The sequence below is a fragment of the Aplidium turbinatum genome, chromosome 10, assembly GCF_918807975.1.
Source record: "Aplidium turbinatum chromosome 10, kaAplTurb1.1, whole genome shotgun sequence".
Classification (NCBI taxonomy): domain Eukaryota; kingdom Metazoa; phylum Chordata; class Ascidiacea; order Aplousobranchia; family Polyclinidae; genus Aplidium; species Aplidium turbinatum.
Genome location: NC_137481.1, coordinates 23,809,768 through 23,834,841, shown reverse-complemented (window position 1 = coordinate 23,834,841; position 25,074 = coordinate 23,809,768). Strand labels below are relative to the sequence as shown.

The following is a 25,074-nucleotide window of genomic DNA, read 5'->3' as shown; positions in this document are numbered from 1 at the left end:
ATTAGTAACAAGACAAACGTTAATGTCAAGGCATGCTTGCTGCTAGAAGCTAGATCTTGATTTTGCTGCTTCTGTATGACTTTAAACCGGAGATTTCTGGTACTTTATTTTGACCATTTGGAAACAGGCAGTCAAGTGCTCTTTGCAACAATGCTTTTGTCAGTGAAATTGGTGCACCGCACATGCCAATGAATAGTTTATCTTAAATAGCTTCGTTAGACAGCGGCCTTAATCACAAGTCGTGCAGTGCGTAGCTGGAGCAGAAAGACTCAACGATACATTCATTGCAACAGCGCACCAGGTACTTTAAGCAGAAGTACATGAGCTTACTTAAATCCTTGTAAAAATTTTCCTTTGTAAGGACGTTGTACCACAAACTTTCAATCGAAGGAAACGGTTCTACCGATGTTACGCGCTGATGAAGTGTGCAGTAGCCTACAATGAAATGAGGCGTTCTTGGTTAACATTAACATTCGTACCCGACTACCCGTGGACTCTAGAAGACAGCGAAAACCAGAGCTCATCACTTTGTAGAGCGTGCATACTGCTGTTGCAATAAGTGTCTCACAGAGTCAATTTTGTTAATTGACTCATACATAGTAGTACGGTAGCAGTGCAGTTGTGATCCGGTGATGTCCCTGTTACCGAGGATGGCCGGATTCACCTCCAAGTGCTACAATCGCCTTCACACCCTGCCTCCACATCGATCTGTCTAAAGCGTCTTCTCTGTCAAGCCCACCTTGCTGCTTTCCTCCTCAACTTGCCTTTTCCACTTTTTCTTGGGTCTTTCTTGTTTTCTACGACCCTCCACTTGCAACTCCAGGGCTCTTCTCAAAACATCATCTTCATCCCTTCTCAAAACATGCCCATACCACTTCACTCCATTTGCTTTCGCCAACTTATCAACATTCTTATTCAATCCAAGCAAGTTCATAAGTTCTTCAGTATATATTCCTTTTGTCCATCAGCTTCACACCACACATTGCTCTCAGTCTCACCATCGCTCTGTCAGTTCTTCTTAAAATCGCCAATTCAACGGCCAATCCATGGGTCTGCTACTATTCGGTGAGTCCGATTCGGTGAGTCCGATTCGGTGAGTCTGATTCGGTGAGTTCCTAACTTCTAACCCCTAACCTTAACTCCTAACCCCTAACCCTAAAACGGCAATGATAATTAGACTATGGTACCTCATAATTAAAAAAAAAATTGAAAAAATCCCCCGTTAAGGGATCGAACTCACCGAATCGGACTAACCGAATCGGACTCACCGAATCGGACTCACCGAAACGGGCCATTCCGCCAATCCATACGGCGAAATACAAAGTGGCATAAATATTAACAACTAAAAGTAGCCTACTTCGGTTATTTTATCTATAAAAGAAACCTATTGTGTCGAATGTAGCACAAAACGTGTGTGACGAAATGTTTGATGCCATGCGTTTGAACTTCGATCAAAGCATTTTCTGGCAGTGTTCAAAATGTTCTTCTGGAAGAGAACTCCTTTCCATAAAAATAGTATTTTTTTCATCTGTATTTCTGAACATCTGGTCGGAAACTAGACTGTTTTCTAGATGTGAAAAACTTTCGTAACTAGTATCCAACAGAGTCATTTGAACAGAGCAATACTGTTAATTGGCTCATACGGCGAAATACAAACTGGCATAGACATTGACTGCTAAAAGTAGCCTAGGTTATTTCATCTATAAAGAAACCCGTTGTGTCGAATAGCACGAAACATGTGTGGCAAAATGTTTGATGCCAGGCATTAGAACTTTGGTCAAAGCATTTTCCAGCCGCCTTACAAATGGCGGCTCAGGCGCTTTGGGAATTTCTCACGTGAAGCATTGCTTTTAGGCCTTGCCTTGAAGTTCCTATCACAAGGAAATTTACTTAAGTCGGCACTCTTATGATTGCATCACGTGATGCTCCCCCCGATTGTCCATCAACCTGACTTGACGTCCTCTCTCAGTTTTTTTTTTTCTGTAAGACATGGCGTTTGTTCAATAGTGACGGCGTGTGTCGAGCGACATTGCCGCCGAAAAAGGCAAAAATCGCAGCCCTGCACACCACTACCATAGAAAATTTTGGATTTCAGTACAGTTATCGTGTCAGGTCTTAAACTATAAATGACTGTCCGAATTAAGGGTGCTTTGATTAACTGAAGAAAATCAGAAGAAGCCATACTTTGTGACAATCTGCTTTTGCCAGTTGCCACGTTTTTATGAAAATGATTTTAGTTCAGAATAAAAGCAAAGTGAGCCACATGGAATTATTTTGTGATTTTTGTGTAGTACACAAAGCAACATTTGAACTATCCTATTTTACTTTATTTTTGTTAGTCTAAGCAATAAGCATAATAAGGATTTGATCAATTTATTTTGTGGCAGGGGATGCAATGTTCTCTTTGTATGGTTCGGTTATTGAACAGTGCACTTATTTTCTCAGATCATTTAACACTTATAATAGCTTTTTAAAATCACGACATTTCAAGAATATTTTGTAAATCAAAGATATTGAGACGCACATTGTCCATCTGGACACATCAACAATGGACAGAAATGAAATACTGGCAAACTTTCAGGTACAGTATTTAAGTTTTGTTGTTAATAATTTTGTGCACAATCAGGACTATAATATTGTCACTTGTGTTTTTATTTATATACAAGTTTCAGAAAAAAAAAAAACGATTCTTGCAGGATATTATGACTAGAGTACAACCAAGTCTTTTTTATATGATATTTGTTATCAGTTCATGAAACACCTGTCCATATAATTTAAGAGCTTGCTGGTAAAACATTTCAAATGGTATAATTTCAAATCTTACTAATTTTAACAGTTCCACTACTGCTGTGTTGCAGCCAATTACATTTTTTCGATCATTTTTCTTGTTAGAGAACATGTCTGTTTATTTTGGCACCAGAATCAATGCAACTGAAGGACAAGTTTAGGAAAACAATCTAAGTAAATCTTAGAGGCATTTTAAACATCTGAATATTAAAGCATAAATATCGGATAGGTGGAAGAAAGTCAAAAGATTTTCATACTTTTAGTTTCAATGTTGATTACTTGTAATGTTTCTGACCAAGTAGAATACTTCAATCAAGAAAGGTTTGGATCTGAGTGAGACTCCACCACCCAAATATTGTAGTTTGTCTTCTCTGTACTGTAATTTAGATTAGTGATTTTGTTGTTTCTGTGAACAATTACATAGTACAGTATTGGAAGAGTAGCAACTTTTAATGTTTAACAAACTGCAAGAAAATGGTCTCAGTGGCAAGCTATTCCAGTTAGATATTGTATTTACTGTAATGTATTATATTTAGGCTTGCACAGGAATAGATGACATTGGTCAATGCATGACGGTTTTAGAGCAGTTCAGTTGGGATTTGCAAAGTGCTGTCACGGCTAACTTATCGGAGCAACAGAATGGCTCATTTAACATTGCAAATGGCAGAGCATTCCAAGGGGCAACTAATGGAAGACCTACGACCATGCTTACATTCTCCTGTCATCTTGGTGATGTGGCCAAAGATGTAGCCCTGGACGATTCCAGTACAGTGGGTATGCAGAGTTGGCACATTAGTTAGTGATCCTTTTGACTGTTTGTTTTCATGTATTATGCCAAATTTCAATTTTAAAGTACGGTAATGCTGTATATTTTGCTCCTCCTTCGCTTTAAGGAGGTTTATTGACATGTGCCATGATGAACGAAAGACTTAAGACAGCTTGATTTATTTTGTGTGTTTCTTTTATATTTTGGCAACAAGGTTATCAACTTTGATCTTGATTGAACAAGCGATGGAATTTCACTCATTAACATTGCAGGTGACTTGAAAGAAATAGCTGCTATTGAACACGGGATTCAATTAAGTGAGACACAATTTGAAAGATGGCCGGCTGAATCCGCCATTGCTAACCCTTCTGATAGCACAGTTCTTGGTTCATTAGGATTGCCACATTTTGTCAATCTTAAGATTAAGTCACGTGACTCTCTGCCTGGTGTTTCCATCGGTTTAGATTCCCATGACTTATCACCTTTTGAGATGCCGTGTTCAGCTTTGAAGTAAGATATGTTAAAATACAGTGCGGTAGATGTTTCAAGATTTATTTTTATATCAGTATCTGTGTTGAACTTTACTGTGCTTTGCTAATTTTCATATATATAGTAAGCGGTGGCTCGTCCATGGTGGCTACAGCCCCTGCAGTCCTTATGGAGAGTTTTAGTCTTTATGAATTGTTTCATTAGAAGGAAACAGTTTCCAGCTAAACTAATTAATTGGCTTACTCCAAGTCCAACAAAGTTTTGATTCTTTTGCTATTTCTTTAATTCAAAAGCAGCATTGGGTGTCAGCTCCTGTGTGTAACATTTGTTTTGTTGTGACATAACTTGAAACAAAAATATATAATATAGGAAACTGCAACTTGATAATCTGAAATTCAAACTGCCCTTCTCCTGTAAATATTATGAGAAATGTCAAATGTTATTGCAGTACATCTTTACAATAGTTCTTCTTTGTTGGGCTGAATAGTAAAGTATAATTATCCAGACTCGGACAAAAGCTTTTTTTTTACATCCGTTTAAAATTAACTTCCAATAAACTATGAAGACAATGCAGAAAATAGTTGGATCAGAACTCTTTACTCAGGCTGTTTAAATTTACATTTTAGAACTCAGGCTGTTTAAACTAGCATTTTTATCGTTATAATAGTTAGTTTTTTGAGATGTGAATTGAAAAGAAAAGTTTTTCACATCAATTTTTCAATCGATTTAAACTATTTTTGGCCAAGTTTGTTTTTTGGATTGAATCTCCAAACTTAAATAATCTGCTTAAACATCGGTGTCTGTTCTATTGTTTGAATCGCCATTGTCACTTACAAAATGACGTCACTCTTTGTTTTTCAGAATTGTATCAGAAGCTGCCATGATAAACAATTTATCTCGATTTTATACTTTGGTAATTAAAAATGCGGACAACAATACAGAGTCTAAATTGCGGATGGAAGGGATTAAAACTTTTTCTGAATTGAAAGGAGACACTGTTCATTTAACGGGGATACCTTTCAATCAACAGGAATGGAGCGGGTTTCCAGGGAAAAGCGTACCTGATGAAACTGTACGTGTTAACTATTCGCTTATTGTTTTTTGTCGACGCCCACAGAATGCGCATTACGTGCACTGTCAAGTTTGTATGATACGTTTAGGATTTAAGAAACTTCGTTGAAAACGTTTATTCCATGCAATGGCTAGAGATATATCGTCTTATGTTGTTACAATAGTTAAAAACAGCCCATTTTTGTAACCTTTGCTGAACTGTAAATCTTCTAAACCGTTTTAGGTTTTGTTCAGATTGTCAAAGGTAAATTATGTGAGTGTTGCCAGACCCCGCCAAATGAATTTTGCCACAGCTGCTTTGCAAATTCTACCACAGATCCATTTCATCTGCATTTTTCTACCACAAATTCACTGGAAATGTATGATTACTAATTCCAAGATGATCTCTAAAAATGTCCATCTCATTTTAAAGCTATTTTTTGCCACTTTTTGCATGATCTCTGGAACAATAATAATAACATCTATATAGCTACATATCGACAATGCAAACTATGTTCTGGGGCGCTGTACATGAGGATGATGATAAAATAATATGGCAATACGGCACTTTCAGTCATAATGTTCAGTGAAATAGAATGTTTTCAATAGAGTTCTGAATTCATTTAAGTTTTCAGCTTTTATGCAAATAGGAAAACAATTCCAGCAACTGGCTGCAATAACTAGAAAGGTGCAATTTCCTTATTGCGTCTAACAACAAAAAAACTATTTCCGCCCCTTCAAACACCAGATATGGCAAGATTCCGGTAAAGGTTTCAACTTCTGCTCATTCCTGAATTTCGAATTTTATCCCAACAACCTTCAAAATTCCTTGCTTGGCACCACTGGTTTATTTCATGTTTTTTGTTTAAAACAGTGGTTCTTAACCTGTGTGTAATTACCCTCGAAGGGATAACTTGACAATTTAGGATGTAATTTAGGTTATCGTTTTTTGGTTACAGTCCAATAAAATACAAGCATGTTTTCAAATTTGACAATGCTTTTGCAGTCTGATCCAAATATGAAATTCAGCTTTACCCATGGTATGGTTAGCCACTTGAATTTGATAGTTACAGCTATCGAAAAATACTTTCCTAGAATTGTAGGACGATACACTCGATACACTGGCGCCGACTTACGGGGTGGCCCCGCCACCCCGTAACCCTTGTGGCGGGGTGGCAGCCACCCCGTTTAGGTTACATTACTTGCTGCAAATAAATGTAATTTGAACGGACGTTTAAATCTTTTTTTGATCATTGGTTTTCGCTTCAAGTCAACGTAAAGCAAGAGGTGAACCAATATAGTATTACAAAGAAAATGATTGTTTTTGTCACAAGCATGATACTCGCGTAACATCAAGCAAGCTACGTGAAGATTACGCAACACGTGGCTACGAGTTTTTTTTCCTTGTTGTTGCGATCGTTTTATTTGTTACTTGTCATAAGTCATTGTTACATTTGTTAGGTTTACAATGGGATTTATTAATCAATAAAATACCATCTTTCCATTGCGTCCTTCAAAAATATTTTTTGAAAATTTTTAAACTGCTCATAATATCGCTATAAATTATGCCAGCTATAAAATACTTGGAAATAAAATTATCTCGATGATTGATAGCTTCACCCCCTAAATGAATATCTATTTTCAAATTTTATTAAAAAAGTGCAATTTTCGAAACTTTTTAAGTTTTATTTAAAAATTGCACTTAGTAAAGTAGCAGTTTTAACGTTCTGCAAATTTACACGTTTATATGATTCTATTCGAGGAAAGCTACACCCCCTGCCAATTCCCAATAATAAAAGCAACCTTTTTCAATTGCTCAAGATTTTGCATTTTGAATAATTTTCCGATTTCAATTGGAGTGTACTGTCATCTACTTCATGCTTTAATTTCTACTTTGTTATCTATTTCATGCAGTAATATTACGTGTCAATGCGTGACAAACTGTGAGGTGGGAATTTATTGGTCTGACATAGGAGTTGCTTGTTACATCATAGAAAAAGTTACGAAAAGTCGTCCTGTAAAAGTCTGAGGCGGGAATTTATTGGTCTGACATAGGAGTTGCTTGTTACATCATAGAAAAAATTACGAAAAGTCGTCCAGTAAAAGTTTTCGCCGACATTCCAGTTTTATTCTGCTTAAAGATGCCACCGAAAAAGCGTTCAAAATTGCAGCCCTCCATTGAGTCATTTTTTGTTGCGTCTAGTCAGGATTTCAGCCAGCATGAAAGTGATCAAACGCCTGAACGAAACGAAAGTGTGCCACTGCCAAAAGGCGTTAGCACGAGCAGGATAATCGCTGTTGAAGGGAGAAGCTATCAAAAATCGTGGGGAGCGAATTCCGGTGGCTACATTAGGATAGATGCAAAGGTAGAGCATTCTGTCCGATTTGCAACTGCTTGATCTATTTGCAAGCAATGAAACAATTTCATTAATGCTTCCAAACGTGGTCTGCATTGTGAAAATATACTTATCGTTGCCTTCCACCACCTGCAAGGCGGAGCGATCGTTTAGTGCACTCAGGCGCATAAAAACCTACTTGCGATCTACCATGACAACTTGACCAGTTGATTAACAGTTAGATTGACAGAGCTGCTGTTCGCAAAAATACTTTTGCCAAATGTTAATTGTCAGAGCAGCAACGCAACAATAAAATTCACGACATACCTCCTGTGCTTTGTTTTAAAGTTGCTTGGAAATTATCGAGCTACAAATCAGGTGTGAAAAGACAATTGCATCTACGAAACACGCTTAGTAAAAATCAAACAAAAACATGCAGTTTGAAAGTTTTTAGGTTGCCATATTGTGCTATCCGCCACCCCGTGCAAAAATAAAAGTCGGCGCCTATGACTCGATACAAGGACTAGTAGATTAGCAAGCCATTTTCGATTGAAGAAAGCTGCATGAGTGATGACAATATGGCAGCAAAAATTGATTTTCTTGGACTGTGTGAAAATACAAATCTAAAAACTCAATTCGTAAGGGAAGATATTGAAAACTTTTGGGTTGGTTTTCAGAATGAATATCCAATCCTTTCCAGAAAAGCATTAACTTTTTTGACCAATTTCCTTTAACATATTGCTGTGAAGTAGGATTTTCAGCAATGGCATCTACGAAAACGAAGTATCGAAACAAGCTTGCCATTGACAATGATATGAGATTCTGTCTGTCCACCACTCTGCCCAAATTTGACAGCTTGATAACAAAAAAGTATCAGCCTTTCTGTTAATCATACTTTTGATGGATTTTGAATGTAAATTATGACATTATTTTTGTGTGTTTTGGTTATTAATTGATCGCAAGCTGTAATTTGTTATTTTTTGAAAAGGGGGTAATTGAAATCCATGATGTTCTTCTCTGGAGTAACGATGTTAAAAAGGTCAAGAACCACTGGTTTAATCTTTTAAAATAGATAGACAACTGCTAGTGAGTATAGTTTTGCAACAACTACCGGTATTTCAAAATGCCAATTGCAAAAATGCAGTGAAGCATTGACCGGGATTCCGGGATCCAATTTTTTCTTATATTTTTTATCAAACATGGGTAAGATGTAATCGACAACCTCATCGTCGTGACTCGTGCTGGAATTGGTGTTAGCATCTCAGTATTTCTGGGACGTCTGCTGCTTAGCCGAGTGGTGAGAGCCATAGTTCGACGTTTGTAAGGCCGTCGGTTCGTCACCGCTCAAGAGCATGTGGCTGTGTCTTTGGCAAGGCACTTAAAGGCATGCCGTCGATTGCGAAGTGGCGCCCCTTCGACTATAGCCCTTAATTTTTCCCATGTATGAACAGTACCGTACCCTGCTCTGGAGAGAAATGGCTATAGCCTGCTGAACTGAAGTAAGGTTGACTTTGCGTGACTGTGACATAATAAAAGGTATTGGTGACGCTACAATAGACATTATGACATCACAATCAATATTACGACTTGCGTGAAAGCATGTAGAAGTTGCTGTTGGTGTCAATTTCAAGAAAACAATATGTACATGGTGTAACTACGTTTGCTGCTACAAAATGAAGCCCCATGCAAGAAAAAGAGCTACTAACTTTAGTGGGAGTGTACCTCCAAGTGAAGGCACAGCTCAAAATGATAAAAGAGAATTAAAAAGTTTTTCTGAAGAACCAAGGCGACAAAGTATAAAGAAGCGTCATGCTTCACATAGTCCAAGCCGACAGAGTGTGAGACTCAAACTCCAAAAACTACGAGGATTTTGTAAGTTAGATTGACACAAAAAGATATTCAATTGTTTGTTGAAGTTGCTATCTGGATGCTTGTGTTCACTAGTTGGTTGTAAAATATCTGCTTGTGAATGTGCTCCAGGAGCGAAATGTTGGGAACCCTTTGAAAGTATGAACAAGAGAGTCTAATGGCACGGTAGATACAGAAACTAATCTTATATTCAGCAAACATTTCAAAAGTTAAACTTCAGTCTAGAAGAATCACTTTTTAATTAATGCACGGTTAAATACCCTTAAATTTTAGCAGTAATAATAATAATAATGCTTGTTTTTATATAGCGCTGTATCCATCGCAGAATGCGTTGCTCCTCAGCGCTTTACAAAGCAGACAGTGTCAGTGCAGCCGTATAGAGGCGCAACTGAGTACAATCTTAAGTTTCCAACATGATTGTTGAATCAAAAGTCCATTTTCTTTATTTTGAGCTCTGATTTCTATCCACAACGTATTTCAACCACCGCCGTCGATCCTGAACCCTTTTAACTTTGGCAGCCCAAAAAAACTGACAACTTTAATTTCCAGCTTCACATTAGAGCTTTAGATTAGGCATGCAAAGTTTAGTATGAATTTGCCTTTTCAAGACCCCATTTAGCCCCATTTGAAAAGCAGCCTCACTTAGACGCATAATCGCTTTTTTATTAAAAAAATAATTTGCTTTTGTGGTGTGACGAACAGCAGCTATTGTTGATACGGTATTCTTAACGAAAATTTTTGTTGTATTTCTACTCTAGGTATAAATAAAGGCATCGTACCTGTGGGTTTAAAGTTTGTTACATCCTAGGGGGACTGTTGTTTATGTGTTAGCTTGGTCTTTACTTTCTTAAATCGCTTATTAGTGATATTAAATAGCGTGAATATGTCGCTTATTACATCTTCATCATGTTATGTCACTTGCACTTGGGGTGGGTGAAAACTTATTTGAGGAAAACGATTGATTAAGACCCAATAGTGTTGGACTTTGAGCTGTTCTTGAATTTGTGGCTGACAGTTTCTTTGAACTGGTGTTTTTATTTTAATTTGCATGAATTATATTCTATCTAAGTGATTCCATGATCAAAATACTTGACAGTGCTCATGGACGCTTTTCTCACTTTTTTTTTGAGTAGTTTAGTTCTTTGTGGCTTAAACAACATGGTAAAGATAAGCAAATTGGTTAATAAGCATAGGACGGAGTTTAAGTGTGGTTAATCTTTCTGTTCATCTTTTTTAATGCTTTCAGTTTTCGGTAAGTGTCAATCTGACAATCTTCTGAAGACATGTGAAAGTTCTGGAAAATAAAATGAGCTTGATTGAAGTAATTTGTTTGAACTTGATCTGTCAGGAATCTTATTTAAATCAACCGCTCGGAATTAGATATCAACACACCATGTTTGATTTGACATATTTATCTCAATTTTAGTTTGTTGCTACAATATTTACTTTGTAAATTTTCTTACAGTCGACGCTGGGAAGTTTGAATTTAACCCTACCTGTTCACACGTTAAATGTCAAATTTAAATCCTCTTCTATGGCACCCCTAAGCACCTCCAGTGCTTCTGCAAGTTTTCATGTGTCTCCTAATCCCTTCTTGGCTCTTATTCCTCAATCAAAATCACCTCACTCATCAACCAGCAGTGAAGTAGAAGAAGAGGATGGAATGGATGATGATCTCTCCTTTTTTGCCAGTAATTCTACATCCACAAAATCTTCTAATGATCTTAGTGAGTCGAATGTCATCTTGACTATTTTTTGCTGCCAATTTGTTGTTTCTGTCAAGAAAGCTGGATTCACGTTAACATCTTCCAGAAGTTTCAATTTTTGCACCAGACATTTACCGAATTGCTACTGTTGTTTTCACATTTCACATTTTAACAACAAAATGTTTTCAGAAAGTTTATATACTCATCAATATAGAGTATTTTCAAAATGGAGCAGGCGTCTTTAATCTCGCTTCTAGCGGGATAACAATGAATATCAACAAACTAGTAAAAATAATATCTTTAAGATGTTTTCAAGATTTTACTAGGCTATTTCATTTTAATAATACCATACGGTACGTTTTCTTAGTGATAATACTGTGTGTTTATACTGTGTACACTGTACAGCGCTGTATCCATCGCAGATATGCGTTGCTCTCAGCACTTTACAAAACAGACAGTCGTATGGAGGCGCAGCCGAATGTATTATTATCCAAATCCATTGCAAAGCAGGAATAAAATCCTCATTAAGTCTTTAGTATGACCCATCAGGCTATTGAACCCACGTCTTCCGGTTTAGAACACTCGAACCACTAAGCTTCTGACTCGGTGTTTTTATCTTTAATCACGCTTACTAAACCAGTTGTGTCAAGTCTTTGGTGTTAAACTTGTTAGATCTTTTTGACTTTACGACATGCATAAAAAGTAAAAACTTTCCATGATACTTTTAGCGCAGTAGGAAGTCTATTTTAAAAATATTCCATCACTGTGTTCGTTTTACAACAAAGTAACTTTTCCCTGGGGCATCCCCTTTCGGTGATAACTCATCAAAATATTCCAACTGAGCGTGTAGTTATAAACTTACTTCCGATTGAACTGACCGGCTTTGGAGTAGGCGATACAGCTTAAAACCAATGCAGATTTTTGTACAGTTGTTTTGTTGTCATAGATTGACACTTCTGTTTGTGGATGTTCCATACTGAGTGTGACGTTCTATTTGTTGTGAACGTTGTGGTATTTTAATTAGACAGACTTGTTGATGCTTTAATTTGTAAATGTAAAACGATTATAATTAAAGTAATTGTTAATTATTATGTTCATGATAGTTGGCTATTTGCTTAATCATACCCCAACATAATTGACTTGGACGTTTTTGCTTTTTTTTTCTATGTGTCTGTCCTGTTGGCAACTCTGCAGTTTTAATCTTTTTGCCCCCGCCCATATGTGCTGACAGTTTTGCATTTGCATTGGTTTCAAAAAGGACAATGGATTCATAGAACAAACGATATCATCAATCCCCTGATCAAGATTACGTATGCGACGTCGTGGGATGTATTATAGAGACGTGAGGATTTGTAGAAGTCATTAAGGACTCGACCGAACGAAAATGGAAGACGCCATACCCGAGTTTCATCCTTGTTTGGGACGTGGCGAGTGGTGGAGAACGACATGCTGGACACCGTTGTACCAACATGATGGAGGTTCGATTCCCAGTCAAGGACGTCCACAATTTCTATCAAGCCGGAAGTTTGATTCCCGTTCAAGACAACATGGATAAGCACCACTATGCCTCAGAGGCCAAAACGACGAAAGATTTATTTACATTTCAGTTGATGAAAGGTTTTTGAACTTTATGGTTCCAGCATGTGAATTGTTTGGTTCTTTCCACTAGGCTATCATTTGTAATACACGAAAACAATAATGTTCTGCTGTCGAATCTATCATCATGGTTCTGCTTTCTTTACAGTGCCAGAAAATGTCGAGGATGTGAAAGGTGCTTTGCTTCAGTTCCATCACGAGTTCTACACGAGGTACGGTGAGGGGCCGCAGTTTGTCGCCGATGAACTACAGGTGGCTGTACAAATGGCCTTTGGTGCTGAAGCAAGAAAAAGAAAGTTACTTGGTATGTGTTGACAGTTTCAACTGTTATTAGCACTCATTGGCATTGTACGAGTAGTGCTTGCACACCAAATATCAGTTCTGATATCACGAGATGTGCAACTATTGCTTAGCAAGGGGTGTAATGTGAATCCACCGAATCATAGACGCTTCCTTGAATTTGATGAGCTGATGTGTTGGTTTGGTATATTCGTTGCATCTGACAATACTCCCGTTATGATAGTGATATGATAGTCTTAGATTCAAGATCCACACCTTTTTATCAACAATAAAACAACCTCTCAGTATTTCAATTTCGTGTGAATGATGATGCTGCCGCATGTGGTACCGTAGCTATTGTTAGCCACTAGTGGAAACTATATTTTGCAATTACTTCTAGACTAACGACGTTCTCTTATTTCAAACTAAGTCGTTTTATTCCGAAAAGATTCAGTTGCACATTATGATTTTTGCTAGTAGGTATTGTACCATAGTATCATTGCAAGTCAAACAAGGATTGCCGTGTCATACTAATAGCTCTGTGTTTTTATTCCCTGAACAGCTGTGTACGTTCACCACGACAGAAGCATACAAAGCAACGTGTTTTGCAGCCAACTCCTCTGCAAGGAATCGATATCTTCCTATCTCAACCACAACTACGTATGCTGGGCCTGGGACGTCACGTCAGATTCGAACAGAACTAGGTCTGTCAATTAATTGTGCTGCTATATTATTTACTTCGTCATAATTGTTGTTTTCCTAAAAAGAACATAATTTGTTTACATTTACATTAACATCATTGTACTATTGCTACTATTGCTTGGATCAAGTATGGGACTCACCTTTTTTTACTATTGCTACAGAGACACCTTGTCCAGTTGTCCACCATGCTTCGCTTGTTCCAGATGTACCCAAATGTATATTTTATTGTATTTACCGTGTGTGACGATTAATCAATGTTTATGCTCATCAGTCACTTTTACATCCTTTCGATTTCAAGAATCTTTAGCCTACGTAAAAGTACGGAACATCAAGTTGGAAACAATTATTTGGAGTAGGTTTCATGTGATCGACTTGCAAGCACCACTGTTTGTCCACGGTCTCATTTTGCTGCATTTTAACGCTGTAGGTTCCTGAAACACTGCACCGAGTACATGGGTTCCGGGGTGACTGACACCATCAGAAGGTTGAAGAAAGACGAATTTCCAATCCTGATACTCGCCCAGGGCAAGGGAAGGTCGTGTGACGTCACTGCCATCATTCAAGGTAATTCGGTTAAGAAGATTTACGATACGCCCATCGCATTCCATGTCTGAACAAATGTGAAGTATTTGAGTGGCTAGAAAGCTGCAATTTCAAACTATTTAAAGCTTTGAAATAGCGTGTAAGTGTTGTAATGATTATCGTCCCGAAGTGTTGTAGGCAGACAGAAAGATTGAAGGGCGTGGTCTATGTTTTTAAACCCTCACCCTTCTGTATAGTGAAAGTCCCCAACTATCAAAAGATCATCCGATACCTACCCAATCAAGATGTATGCAGATGTTGAATCGATGAAAACCCACGTGCTTGCTGCGATCGTGGATTGCGAAAATCTTCCTTTATAGATCGATCAATGAATGCCCGACTTTGCAAGCAAAAAAGGCAAACAACGATGGCACCGTTCTCAGGGGTGTGCATTGAGCGGAAGGAAGCTTCAAGGGCTGCTCTTCACCCAATATCACCTATTGGATGAAGTACAATAGTTTACAGACAGCAACGAGAAATGAAAGCTGTCATTTTCCACCCTCACTGACGGAACATGCGTCACTGCCTCAAATACTCTGCGAGCATGGTAACTGTCTGGAAGCATTTGAAACTGATATCAAAAGGACGTTCTCAATCCGACATTAAGTTTGCTCTCATCATCGTTAGGTTCCTCGTGGAAGGTTGGAAGCAATGAAACGCCAAGTTTTTCTGTTTTGCGACATGTTAGTTGCAGTTTTGCAGTCGAACCCTGTCCAGTCTTTAATATCTTTAGCCTAAATTCTTAGTAACTTCCCCTATTTTGTTTTCCATTCATTTTTCCTTCTAATAGTTGTATTTGAAATAGAATTATTGCGAACCATGTAAGCAAAATTTTTTAGTTTTTTTTTGTTTTAATTGTTCATAGAATTTCCATGTTGGCTACATTCTACTGTAAATAGCAAACTTTTCTTTGTGATTTTTTCCATGCATGAAATTTTAAACCTTCTTTTATAAATCCACATTTCAAATGCTTTCAGTCGTTTTACCATTTGTGATAACAATGTCCACGTTTCGGCATTGTAAAGTGGCGTAGTCCACATATAGCATTTCATAATTCGTTTTCAAGTGTTTTCTTTATTGAATAAACTAAAAGATATCACAAACACAGAATCACGACGGCTAAACTGCCACTTTTATTCGTGACTTCAATAGTTGATTGGTGTATGGAGAGAATGCTTTAAATCCTTTTATGTTTATCGAAGTATCTGATTCTGTCAGTTTCCTTATTCAAATAGAATTTGCTGATTGTTTAGGAAACTCAGAACTGAACGAGTTGATGGCGAAACTGATAAAGGCTGTGGATGATTCCGAAGAGCAAAGACTGCAAGATATTAGAGAGGAGGTAAGCTTACCGCCATCTGGTCATCCACAGTTTCAGTTATACCTTAAATATTTGCCTGTCACTCAAAAGAATGGAGGAATAGTATGATGCGTTCGTATTTGAGATTGCAAACATGCAACCTATTTGAATTTTGCTTAATGTCAAGTTTAGTTTGACTTCAATGATCTGTTTTAATCCGCGAGGACAATGGTCTGGTCTTCAATCCATGCCTGACTCGAATGAATCATGCATCCTGCAACAAACATGTCTTTTCTCCTAACAATCGTAATCAATTTTTCGCCAACAAAACAAAAAAATAAACTAAATAGATTCGAATGCTTCCGCCTTTAGTAACCTTTGATTGTTTTCAGACTTTGTCCGTCAACCTGCCAAAAATTCACCGTTAATCTTTACCATTAATTTTTCGCTGTCAGAAGTATTACTTAACTTGTTTTAAGTAATTTCATTCTTACTCAGGATGCTCGTACAGCCCGGGAACAAATAAAATTGGAGCAGGAAGAAGCTTACATGGAGTCGCTTGCTCTGGATCGAGCTAAAGTGAGTTTGGGTCTTAAGGAGGCGGAAGATGTCTCTTTGCGTAGTTTGCCGTCGTGCGGTTTGGGCACTGAGTGCAGACTAAGGTTTGTACTCGTAGGTTAGAGTTGCAGTTGATGCTTGCTAATTAGGTTTGTTTCTCTTCTAGCTGTTAGCGGAGCAAGAAGAAATTTTGAAACAGGAGAACGAAGCTCGCCGGAAAAAGGAAGAGGAGAACAGAGAGCAAGAAAAGGCCGAACGACTACGTAGCTCCCTTCCTCCTGAGCCATCCGCTGACTGCGGATTGCCTGTAAGTCACTGATGTTATGAGGGAGCAAGCGCAGTCACCTTTACATTGATGCAATGTCGACAGAACGCTGTTTCAAATTGTAAACTAACTAATTTTTCCTCCTGAAAAGGAATGGTTTTGGATAGATATATCAAGTATATAGATGTATTAGGTATGTTTTGTGAAAGAGTTTATAGCGTTTTTGATAGATCAAGAAATGAAAAGTTTCTCTGTGGTGACTTGCGCATTCCTTTTATAATTTTGTCAGCACAATCACCACAACGAAACATTTTGTATCCTCTCGAAATGTTGCCGATTTAAATCTAGTGACTTCTTGAGAATTCGGTTTGGATACTTTGAGTTTTTATTGGTTAATTTTCAAACTACTTTGCATATTTTTCTCAATTAAGCTCTAGCTCCCTCTTACAGATCAGCCAAGTTCGGTTTCGTGCACCAGATGGCGCCACCATCAAGCGTTCTTTCCTGGCGTCTGAACCGTTGCAGACCCTCGTTAATTTCGTCGGTTCAAAAGGCTTCCCAACGGCCCAGTATCGTATATTGAAGCCATGGCCGAAGACTAACGTAAGCGAAGAGTTTAATACAGGGATTCATACTATAGGGATCGCCAACTCGGTTGAATATCCGACAACCGGAGTGTAAAAGTGTTGCCAGATAGTTTTTATATTTTTAGAAAAAATATTATTTTGGCATTGTGAAGTAGTAGTTGCCCAAAACTTGCCCGTAAATAAATATTTTAAAACTAATCTAGAGCAATTTTGTTGTTCACTTATCAAACTATCATATTTTTGGCAAATTTACCCTCTCTTGTACATAAAACATATTAAGCCTACTTGAAAAATAATTACCGGCTTCAACACTTAAAACATGAAGCTCTTTATTCCTGAGGTGTATTTTAATATAGCTTGGTAGAGAGGTACTTTTTAAAAACCATAGACAGACAATCGATAACAACTTAATAACATTGAATTTTTTTGTTCTTAACAGGTTTCTATTAATTTTTTTTACACCTGCAAGTTTTATGTTTGGTGCATAAATTTAGAACATTCTTATTGCAAAGTTACACAACTACAAACTACTTTAACTCAATCTTGTGCAACTTTAAACTTCAGGTTAGTTTTAAACGGACAAGCTTTGGGCGACCACTACTCTTTAAAAATGCCAAAATAATATTTTGTTCTAAAAATATAATAATATTTGGCAACACTTTTACACTCCGATTGTCGGATTTTCAGCCGAGTTGGCGATCCCTATACTATGAATCCCTGGTTTAATAGTTTGCCTACAGCAGAATTCGTTTAATTCGTTGGTTTGTCTTATTTGTCACCATTTTGTTAGTCCCAGCAGAAGTCGTTAGTTTTGACCTGGCTAGTAAAATTTATATGTTTTTGTGATCTAACCCAGCAAACTGTCCACTTAAAGCAGTTGACTATCTCGTATCATTAGTGTAAGCCTTGTTACTCACGCAACAAACAGTTTACCAGCCTTATTTTTTAATCATAAATCGATTTCGCTATTACAGCATCGTCAGTATGATCATTGATCATGTCAAAAGCAAAAATAATAATAAAATTCTTCAAAGATTTCAAGTTTAGGTATTGTGGGGTAACAATGCATGTTGCGCCACCATGGAAACAAACGAATTAAATAATCGATTACTTCGTAATTACTAATGAAGAAACGTGACATGTAACATTGAATAGAATGAAGAACAAAATACAGGGGTCCCACTCGGCATAAAATCATAAAAAATCATAAAATTTTGCTTGATTTGGTAAAAATCATAAAATAGCATAAAATTTAGACACAATCATAAAAAATCATAAAATTTAGTTGTGATGGAGAACTGAGCATGTAAAAATCAAAAAATTGATATAGTGTAATGTGTAACAGTTCCAACCATGATAACAGAATAATTATTCGTGCAACAATTGTGACGCCGTCTGTTGAATGCACTGATTTAGGATAACATGTGGTTGCGTAATCAAGTCCAGCGTTGCCTGTGGAGCTGGAATTAGAAAAGGATGGTAGCTAGATACTTTCATTGCATGTTTTAAACGTCATTAGACATAGGCTAGACAAGTAGACGCTGACAAGATTTCAAGACATTGCAGTTATTGTGGGAGAATGGTGAAAGGATAATTTGACAGCAATGTTTTGGGAAAAAGCGTAGGGTTAGGCAAAGAAACTATTGAGGCCATTTGCAAGCAATGTGTTACTCAGGCCTCGAAATTCATGGCGGACATGTCCTTAAATCTTGAATGGGACTTCTGACATTATTTCCTGCAGTTTTTGCCTAAGCAAAAAAACTTCAAGTCAAACATTGCATCCACCCAGAGATACAAAAGGATTTCAGAAGCATTAAAAGATCCTTTGATTGAATATATTTCATTTGTATCATTTGCTTCTGGTGACTTTGAACGGTTTTTAGTCCTATTCCAATGTGAAGAGCCACTTGATGTCACAAATGTCACAAAGAACTTCAGAAGCCGTTGAACTTGATTGATGCTGGAACACGAGCAAAAATTTTAGTCAGTGATATTGCAGTCCTTACTGAAGCTGACAAGAAATTTAAATCTGACTGTCTGAACTTTTTTGTGGTTGCTACAAGTTACCTTTTACATCATTTGTCATTCCATTCATCTGTTCTTAAGCAGGCACAATTTTTGGGATGCAATCTCGATCTTTTCAGGAGGAAAATTTTAAAATTGCTGATACTGCGATCAGCCACTTCGGCTTTTTTTAAATTTTTTCTCTTGATCTTTTCAGGGTACGAAATGAGGGTACGAAGTGTTTAGAGTACGAATTAGGTTGCACCCAATTTTTGTGCCCAGAAAAATGAAATAATGTTGGAGCTACAACTTCTATCGTCAATCTAACTTGGACAGTCTCCAATTGCCTTAAAAAGTGTCCTGCAAATGCTTTTGCAATTGATGTACATCTGTTTTAAGAGAAGAGCTTTATGATAAGGCAAGACTGCAGTGGTTATGGTATCAATCTAAGGATATTCTAGATGAGTTTTACAAAAAGACTGATCTTGAAAGTAACAAATAGCTACACCAATTCCCAATCTTCTTACTGGACTCAAGCACTAATCAAATATGGTTTAACAGTAACACCCCTACCAAAAGTGTCTTCCTACAAGAGAATTGACTATTATTGGACAAAAATTGGAGGCCTGTTAGATGATGCTGGGATAAAAAAAATATCCGCAACTATTTTGTCTTGCAAAATATGTTCTAACATTAAGTCATGGTAATGCCAGTCCTAAAAGAAGTTTCTCCATTAATAAACATTTGATTGATTCACATAGAAGTTCTCTTAAAGAAATCACAATTGTTGCACTGAGAATGGTGAAAGGTGAACTAAATCGGTATGATGATGAGGTAAACTTTCCCATTAACAGAACACTAGTTTCAGAACTAAAAGGGTGCTCATACAAAGTATATGGCTGACCTTGAGCAGGAAAGAGGTCTTGAAGAAAAATTGAGAAATGAGAAAGAAAGTGCTCAGGCTACTGTTGAAGCCAACAATATGGCAGAAAAAACAAAAGGAAATCGAAAAAATTGAAGATGAAATTAAAAAAAACTGAAGCAAGCATTAAAGCTGCTGATGAAATTATTGGAGATGGGCATGCAAAGCTTCAGGAGGCATTGTCAAACAAAGCGTTGGATCGAAAAGTTTTTCAAGCAGCTGAAGCAAGAATTGACATCGCCGTAATCGTAAAAGAAAATGTGAGAAAGTGCTTGCTAATGCTATAGGCTCCAAACTGAAATTAAAAAGAAAAGATCGTAAAAGGGAATTCTTTACCAATTAACTTTGTCTCAACAAGTTAAGTTGACTTTGAAATTGAACGAACGCCATTTTCAGTCTTATTTCTTTTATTTCTATTTTGTTCGTGTTTCAACTGCCTTGCTGTGAGTGTGAAGTAGCCTAAATTATGCTGACTTGCAATCGGTATCTCTCTTAGTTTTTGTTTGCATTTTCTTGATCTAGTATGGCTTAGGTTTTTTGTACTTCAGAATCAGAAATTTTATCATCATCATCCTATCAGAAATTTTATCATCATTATCCTATCATTTTTCAATTCAGTGTTGTGAAGAGGCTGCGCTATACTATGAATGGCCGCTATAGTTTTTCATAGGGTCACTTTGGCCACTAGTCGAGTAAGGATCATTGGTAATGATACCTATGGAGGTTTATTTTAAGTTTAGAGTTAAGCCTGAACTTATTTAAAGTAAGGTCATGACTCGGTTCGAGATCTGAAATAGGGCTAGATCAGCTTTGGGTTGCATTAACCATATATAGTGGCCACTCGTATTTTAGAAAAGCCCCTATTAGTGTTAAAATATAGGTCTGTAGCTATTTGAAACTAGGTATTCTACTGTTCTTGCATTTAATTAAGTGACATAGTAGCCAACTAGCCATGTTCTACACTATGGTATTGCAGCTTCCTGAACAGTTGTTTCGTTTATTGTAAAGCACTATTGCATCACATCTTTCACTTTCTTCACACATTACATATTCATTTTCTTTATTTTTTAGGCTGGTTGTAGTAAGAGTATAATAATATAATAACTGATTTACGGCACTCAGCAAAGCAGGGTGATCTAGACATTCAGTTTGACCATTTGAGTACCGGTAATGTTACTAAAAAGTTGGTTTACATGAGCCATGCTAGAAAGATCAAGCCACAGCAAATACTGATTAACAGGTCTGTTCCAAAGGAATTATGATAAGTTAGATTTCTGCAGAACCTAGAAGTAGCCTACTGGTTATTCCCAATGTCTTCGCAAGTCTGTTGTTGCGTTGATTTGATTTTTAAAGTGCAGCTTGCTCTGAACTGAGCTAAACAATTTAACCATATTGAAATAATGTAAAGAATAACAAGCTTACAGTATATTATTATATGTTTTGTACTTCCACTCAAAAGCTGTAGCCTTTGTTGGGTTTGACGTGATGACTTGCATTGATTGCTTTTCCGTAATCGCTTTTTATCCTTAAATTGTAAAAAGAAATACTTTAAAAAATTGAATATAACAAAACATCGAGCTCTGATGTATAATCATAAAAAAAGCATAAAATTTTGATGAAAAATCATAAAAAAATCATAAAATAACCAAAAAAATTCATAAAAAATCATAAAATTTTTGACTTTTGTGGCATAAAATCATAAAAAAATAGGAAACTTTTGAGTGGGACCCCTGAAAATAGTTTATAATTTTAATCAAGTGAAGTAAAATTTTGATTTAGTTGATAAACGTTATAGACTCTCTTGTTTTTTTACTCTATTTAATTTTAAAATAAATGAGGCTGGTAAACTGTTTGTCGCGTTGAGTAACAAGGCTTATAGTTTTGATCTGTTTGCGTAATTCGTCACTTTTGTAATCCCCTTGAGTTGCCGAATTAAGCGAATTCTTCTGTACCAGCTTCTAGTGTTTGCCTGAGTCACGTAGGTTACAGCTGCTCTTTGTATCAGGGTTGTTTGTCTGAAGGTTTGACAATGTCACGGCAACAACATTATAAACGCCACCAGGCATTGCCCTTTTTTCAATTTGCTTTGCTGATTGTTTACATTTTTTCATTTATTTTTAGCTCCTTGACTTGGACATGACAGTATCGCTGAAAGATCACAAGATTTTCCCTCAAGAGAGTTTAATTATTGAAGAAAGACCTGAGTTTGAGTAGTAATTTCTTATTTTTTGTTTTCGTGTTTAAATTACCACATTTACATCTCAAACCACATATTCTGTGTCGTGTCGCATCACTATGCAGTGGATGCATATTCTTTGCTCCAATTTTATGGAACACTAAAAAGTTTTGGCAGTCAGAATGAGAATTGCGCTTGTATGTGAGCTATAATTGCTTATACGTTCCCGGCCACAACATCTGCTCTGCAGATATTGAATCAATGTGGAAAAGACTGATTTGCTGGCTGGAAATTTTGCGCATCCTTGGTAAAATACTTTAAGGGTATGTGATGTCACGTGACGTGTGACGTGTTTGTATAAAGATGAAATTTGATCATTCACTTATTGCGCGTGTCGTTGTCTTTCGTTCCAATCTTTAACTGCTGGGATTTTAAGACTGATTGCCAGGAATACCAAACAAGACCGTCACTTTATATGTTTACCATTTTGTATTACCGCCTGTTACACAAGACCTCCATAACGTGAAAGGAAAGTCCATTTTTCTCCAAAGAAAATGGTTGAATTTACTAACGTAGAACTTCATTTCAAGTTTCAGGTCGTTATTTTTTCATCCTAGGTTGTTTATTGATGTTACATTATTCCGATATTGCATAGTTGTATTTTGTTATTTCAAACCAGCGATTTTTTAAATGCGGTACTGGATCTTGTTCCTGCTTGGCATTCAACAAAAGATCCAGGGTAACAATGTACTTGGCAACCCTTCTATACGGCTGCACTGACATTTGTAAGCTCTGAAAGCAACGCATACACCTGCAATGTATAAAAACACATTACTATTTTGCCAATAAGCATCACATAATTTTATGCTTTCCGTAAGCCTAACATCAGTCCTGGCAACACGCCATCGCCGATGCTGTGACGGACTGGAAGGGATGCTCAACTTCCGGCTACTTCCGACTCCTCTTGCGCACTCTCCCGCTTGAAACTGGATAAGTCGACGTGTATCAAGTTCATTTGTGAAAGTTGGTTTACAAAATCAATGGTAATAAGATACAGTATGCAATACCAACTTGATGGAAGATGATATTGAGTTTTGAATATTTTCTGGAGATAGGTTTAATTTTGCTTTATCACCATCGCTAAAAAATATTTTGTTTTATTTGTGTAATTTTATGTCTTCATACAGTTTGAGATTGAGTATGTTCATTGTTCAAGGCAATGATAGAGGCCTGCCATGCATGCGTTTGTATGGATTGCCCTTGCTTGTTGCTTCGCGAAAGTATAATAAACAGTTGGTGAGAATATTTAATTGTAGGCGCCAATCCAAGTTTCAGCTTTTATTACGTATAAGCTTTGTATACGACATTATCTGTGAACCAATATTGTATTGTTTCTTATCTTTCAGGACAAACTGTTCACACAGCAACCGTGGCTTACAAATTGCCATTGGCTGATACCATTTTATTGTATATTGGTTTATCATCTCGTTCTGACCGCGTGGTTGATTTGATTTTATGAACCTTTATCCTTGGGTTGACGAATCTTTGGAAGCAGTTTTGCATACTTGCAAAAACTTATAATCTGGTGGGACCGGTGAAAACTTTTAATCCCGAGATTAAACACGAGAAGTTTTTTGGTTGTTGATTGAGCGTTGTTGACAACAAATCGTTCCATCCACCATGTTCCACTGAATGTTGTCTCACCTTCGTTTACCCTTAGCAATGGAATTGGCCTCGTATTACAACATGAAGCCATCAAACAAGTATTTGGATGAACTTTTGATCTATTCACCGATCTTTCCTTTCTCTTTGTTCGTAATCGTTCTGTGCTCATTGTTTTGACGATCCTGATGCGTGTCGTTTATTTCTGGATGATCTGCTATGACGTCATCAAGCCTTTGATGTGAAAAACAATGAATAGTGCTGCTAGCCTCCTCCCCCGTGGCTCTGTTCAGCAAGTAGCCAAGAGCATGTTTTTTGAGAGGAGATTCGAAAAATCTCAAACTTTAAGTTACAATTTGTGTTGTATCTGATCTCTTAAGTGAAATGTCCTGCAACGCTTTCCCTTCTGCAAACGGAATGGAAGATTGGAATTCTTTCGCCCGAGCGGCTTTTTCATTTTCTTGTGGTCTTGTTCATACAGGTTACTTGTCGTAAACGTTGGTTTTGTTATTTTAGGCAATAAAAGCACATTGTTTCCATGTCGTGGTATGAATAAATACATTTCTCCTCGGACAATGTTTTGAAAAGATTTGCATGGTAAAACACATAGACCACTATTTACGTCGTGAATTTAGCTCGGGGTGGCTGCCCCCCGAAAATTACTTTTTAAAAATCTTAAATCTAATGTTTCTAAGTTCAGATTTGCATTAGTTTGACCTTCATTGCGGATCGATCTCAATTAAAAGATTTACTTGTTGCAACAAGAGCGCTGCTCCTAAGATGACAAAAGAAACAGAAGTACGGTAGCTGATAAACGCCAGCATGGTGCCGTTGAAGCATAGTAACAATGATTGAAAAACGTTTTTCTTGATTTCTTCCGCTTTGTTTTTTCTTGGCAGTGTCAATAACGAGGTGCAGGTTGCTCAGTTTACTATCTACGCGTATTAAGAGCTAAAGTGAACAGCATATAATTCGAAGTAGCCTACTGGCCTAGAAATTCGTTTTTGTTGACGGCGGACAAACGTGTCCGGTCGGAGCAGCTATCTCGGCGGACAAATTAAGTCTCACGGCAGACACACCAGTTTTAGCCGTCGATCGTCATGCTTAATCACTTTATCTTCATAATAATTCTTTGCCATTTCAGAACTATAACTAAAGGCTTTTTAAAAATTCAGTAAAGTCACTCTGAAAGGCTTTCATCAGACCAACGACTTGCGCTTGAAGAGTCAAAGCGCGGTGTAGCTAATCAATACGTCACATAACTGATTAACTTCCACCGAACGAGGTCGTGTGGCTTATTGCGTCACAATGCTCTGGGCAGGAGTCGGAAAAGTTCTACACCACACCAACGCTACTACTATTTTCTGCTGTGCAAAGTTTCTCAGGCTTTTTTCTTTACGTTTATTTTTGCGTGTCATGTGAGCAAAAGTGAATTTTC

The 25,074-nt window shown here is 37.2% G+C and overlaps 1 protein-coding gene across 1 annotated transcript; it reads left to right on the top strand.

Moving 5' to 3' along the window:
• The first annotated feature begins 2,445 nt into the window (after positions 1 to 2,445).
• LOC145778618 (FAS-associated factor 1-like) lies at positions 2,446 to 24,212 on the top strand. The gene is made up of 13 exons (XM_082590145.1): positions 2,446 to 2,581; positions 3,324 to 3,561; positions 3,826 to 4,063; positions 4,904 to 5,114; positions 10,763 to 11,024; positions 12,748 to 12,903; positions 13,441 to 13,582; positions 14,008 to 14,144; positions 15,416 to 15,504; positions 15,961 to 16,041; positions 16,187 to 16,327; positions 16,736 to 16,888; positions 21,920 to 24,212. Exons 1-13 carry the CDS (start codon positions 2,549 to 2,551, stop codon positions 22,010 to 22,012), a joined length of 1,974 nt encoding a protein of 657 aa, XP_082446271.1. The 5' UTR covers positions 2,446 to 2,548; the 3' UTR covers positions 22,013 to 24,212.
• Positions 24,213 to 25,074: the final 862 nt, after the last annotated feature.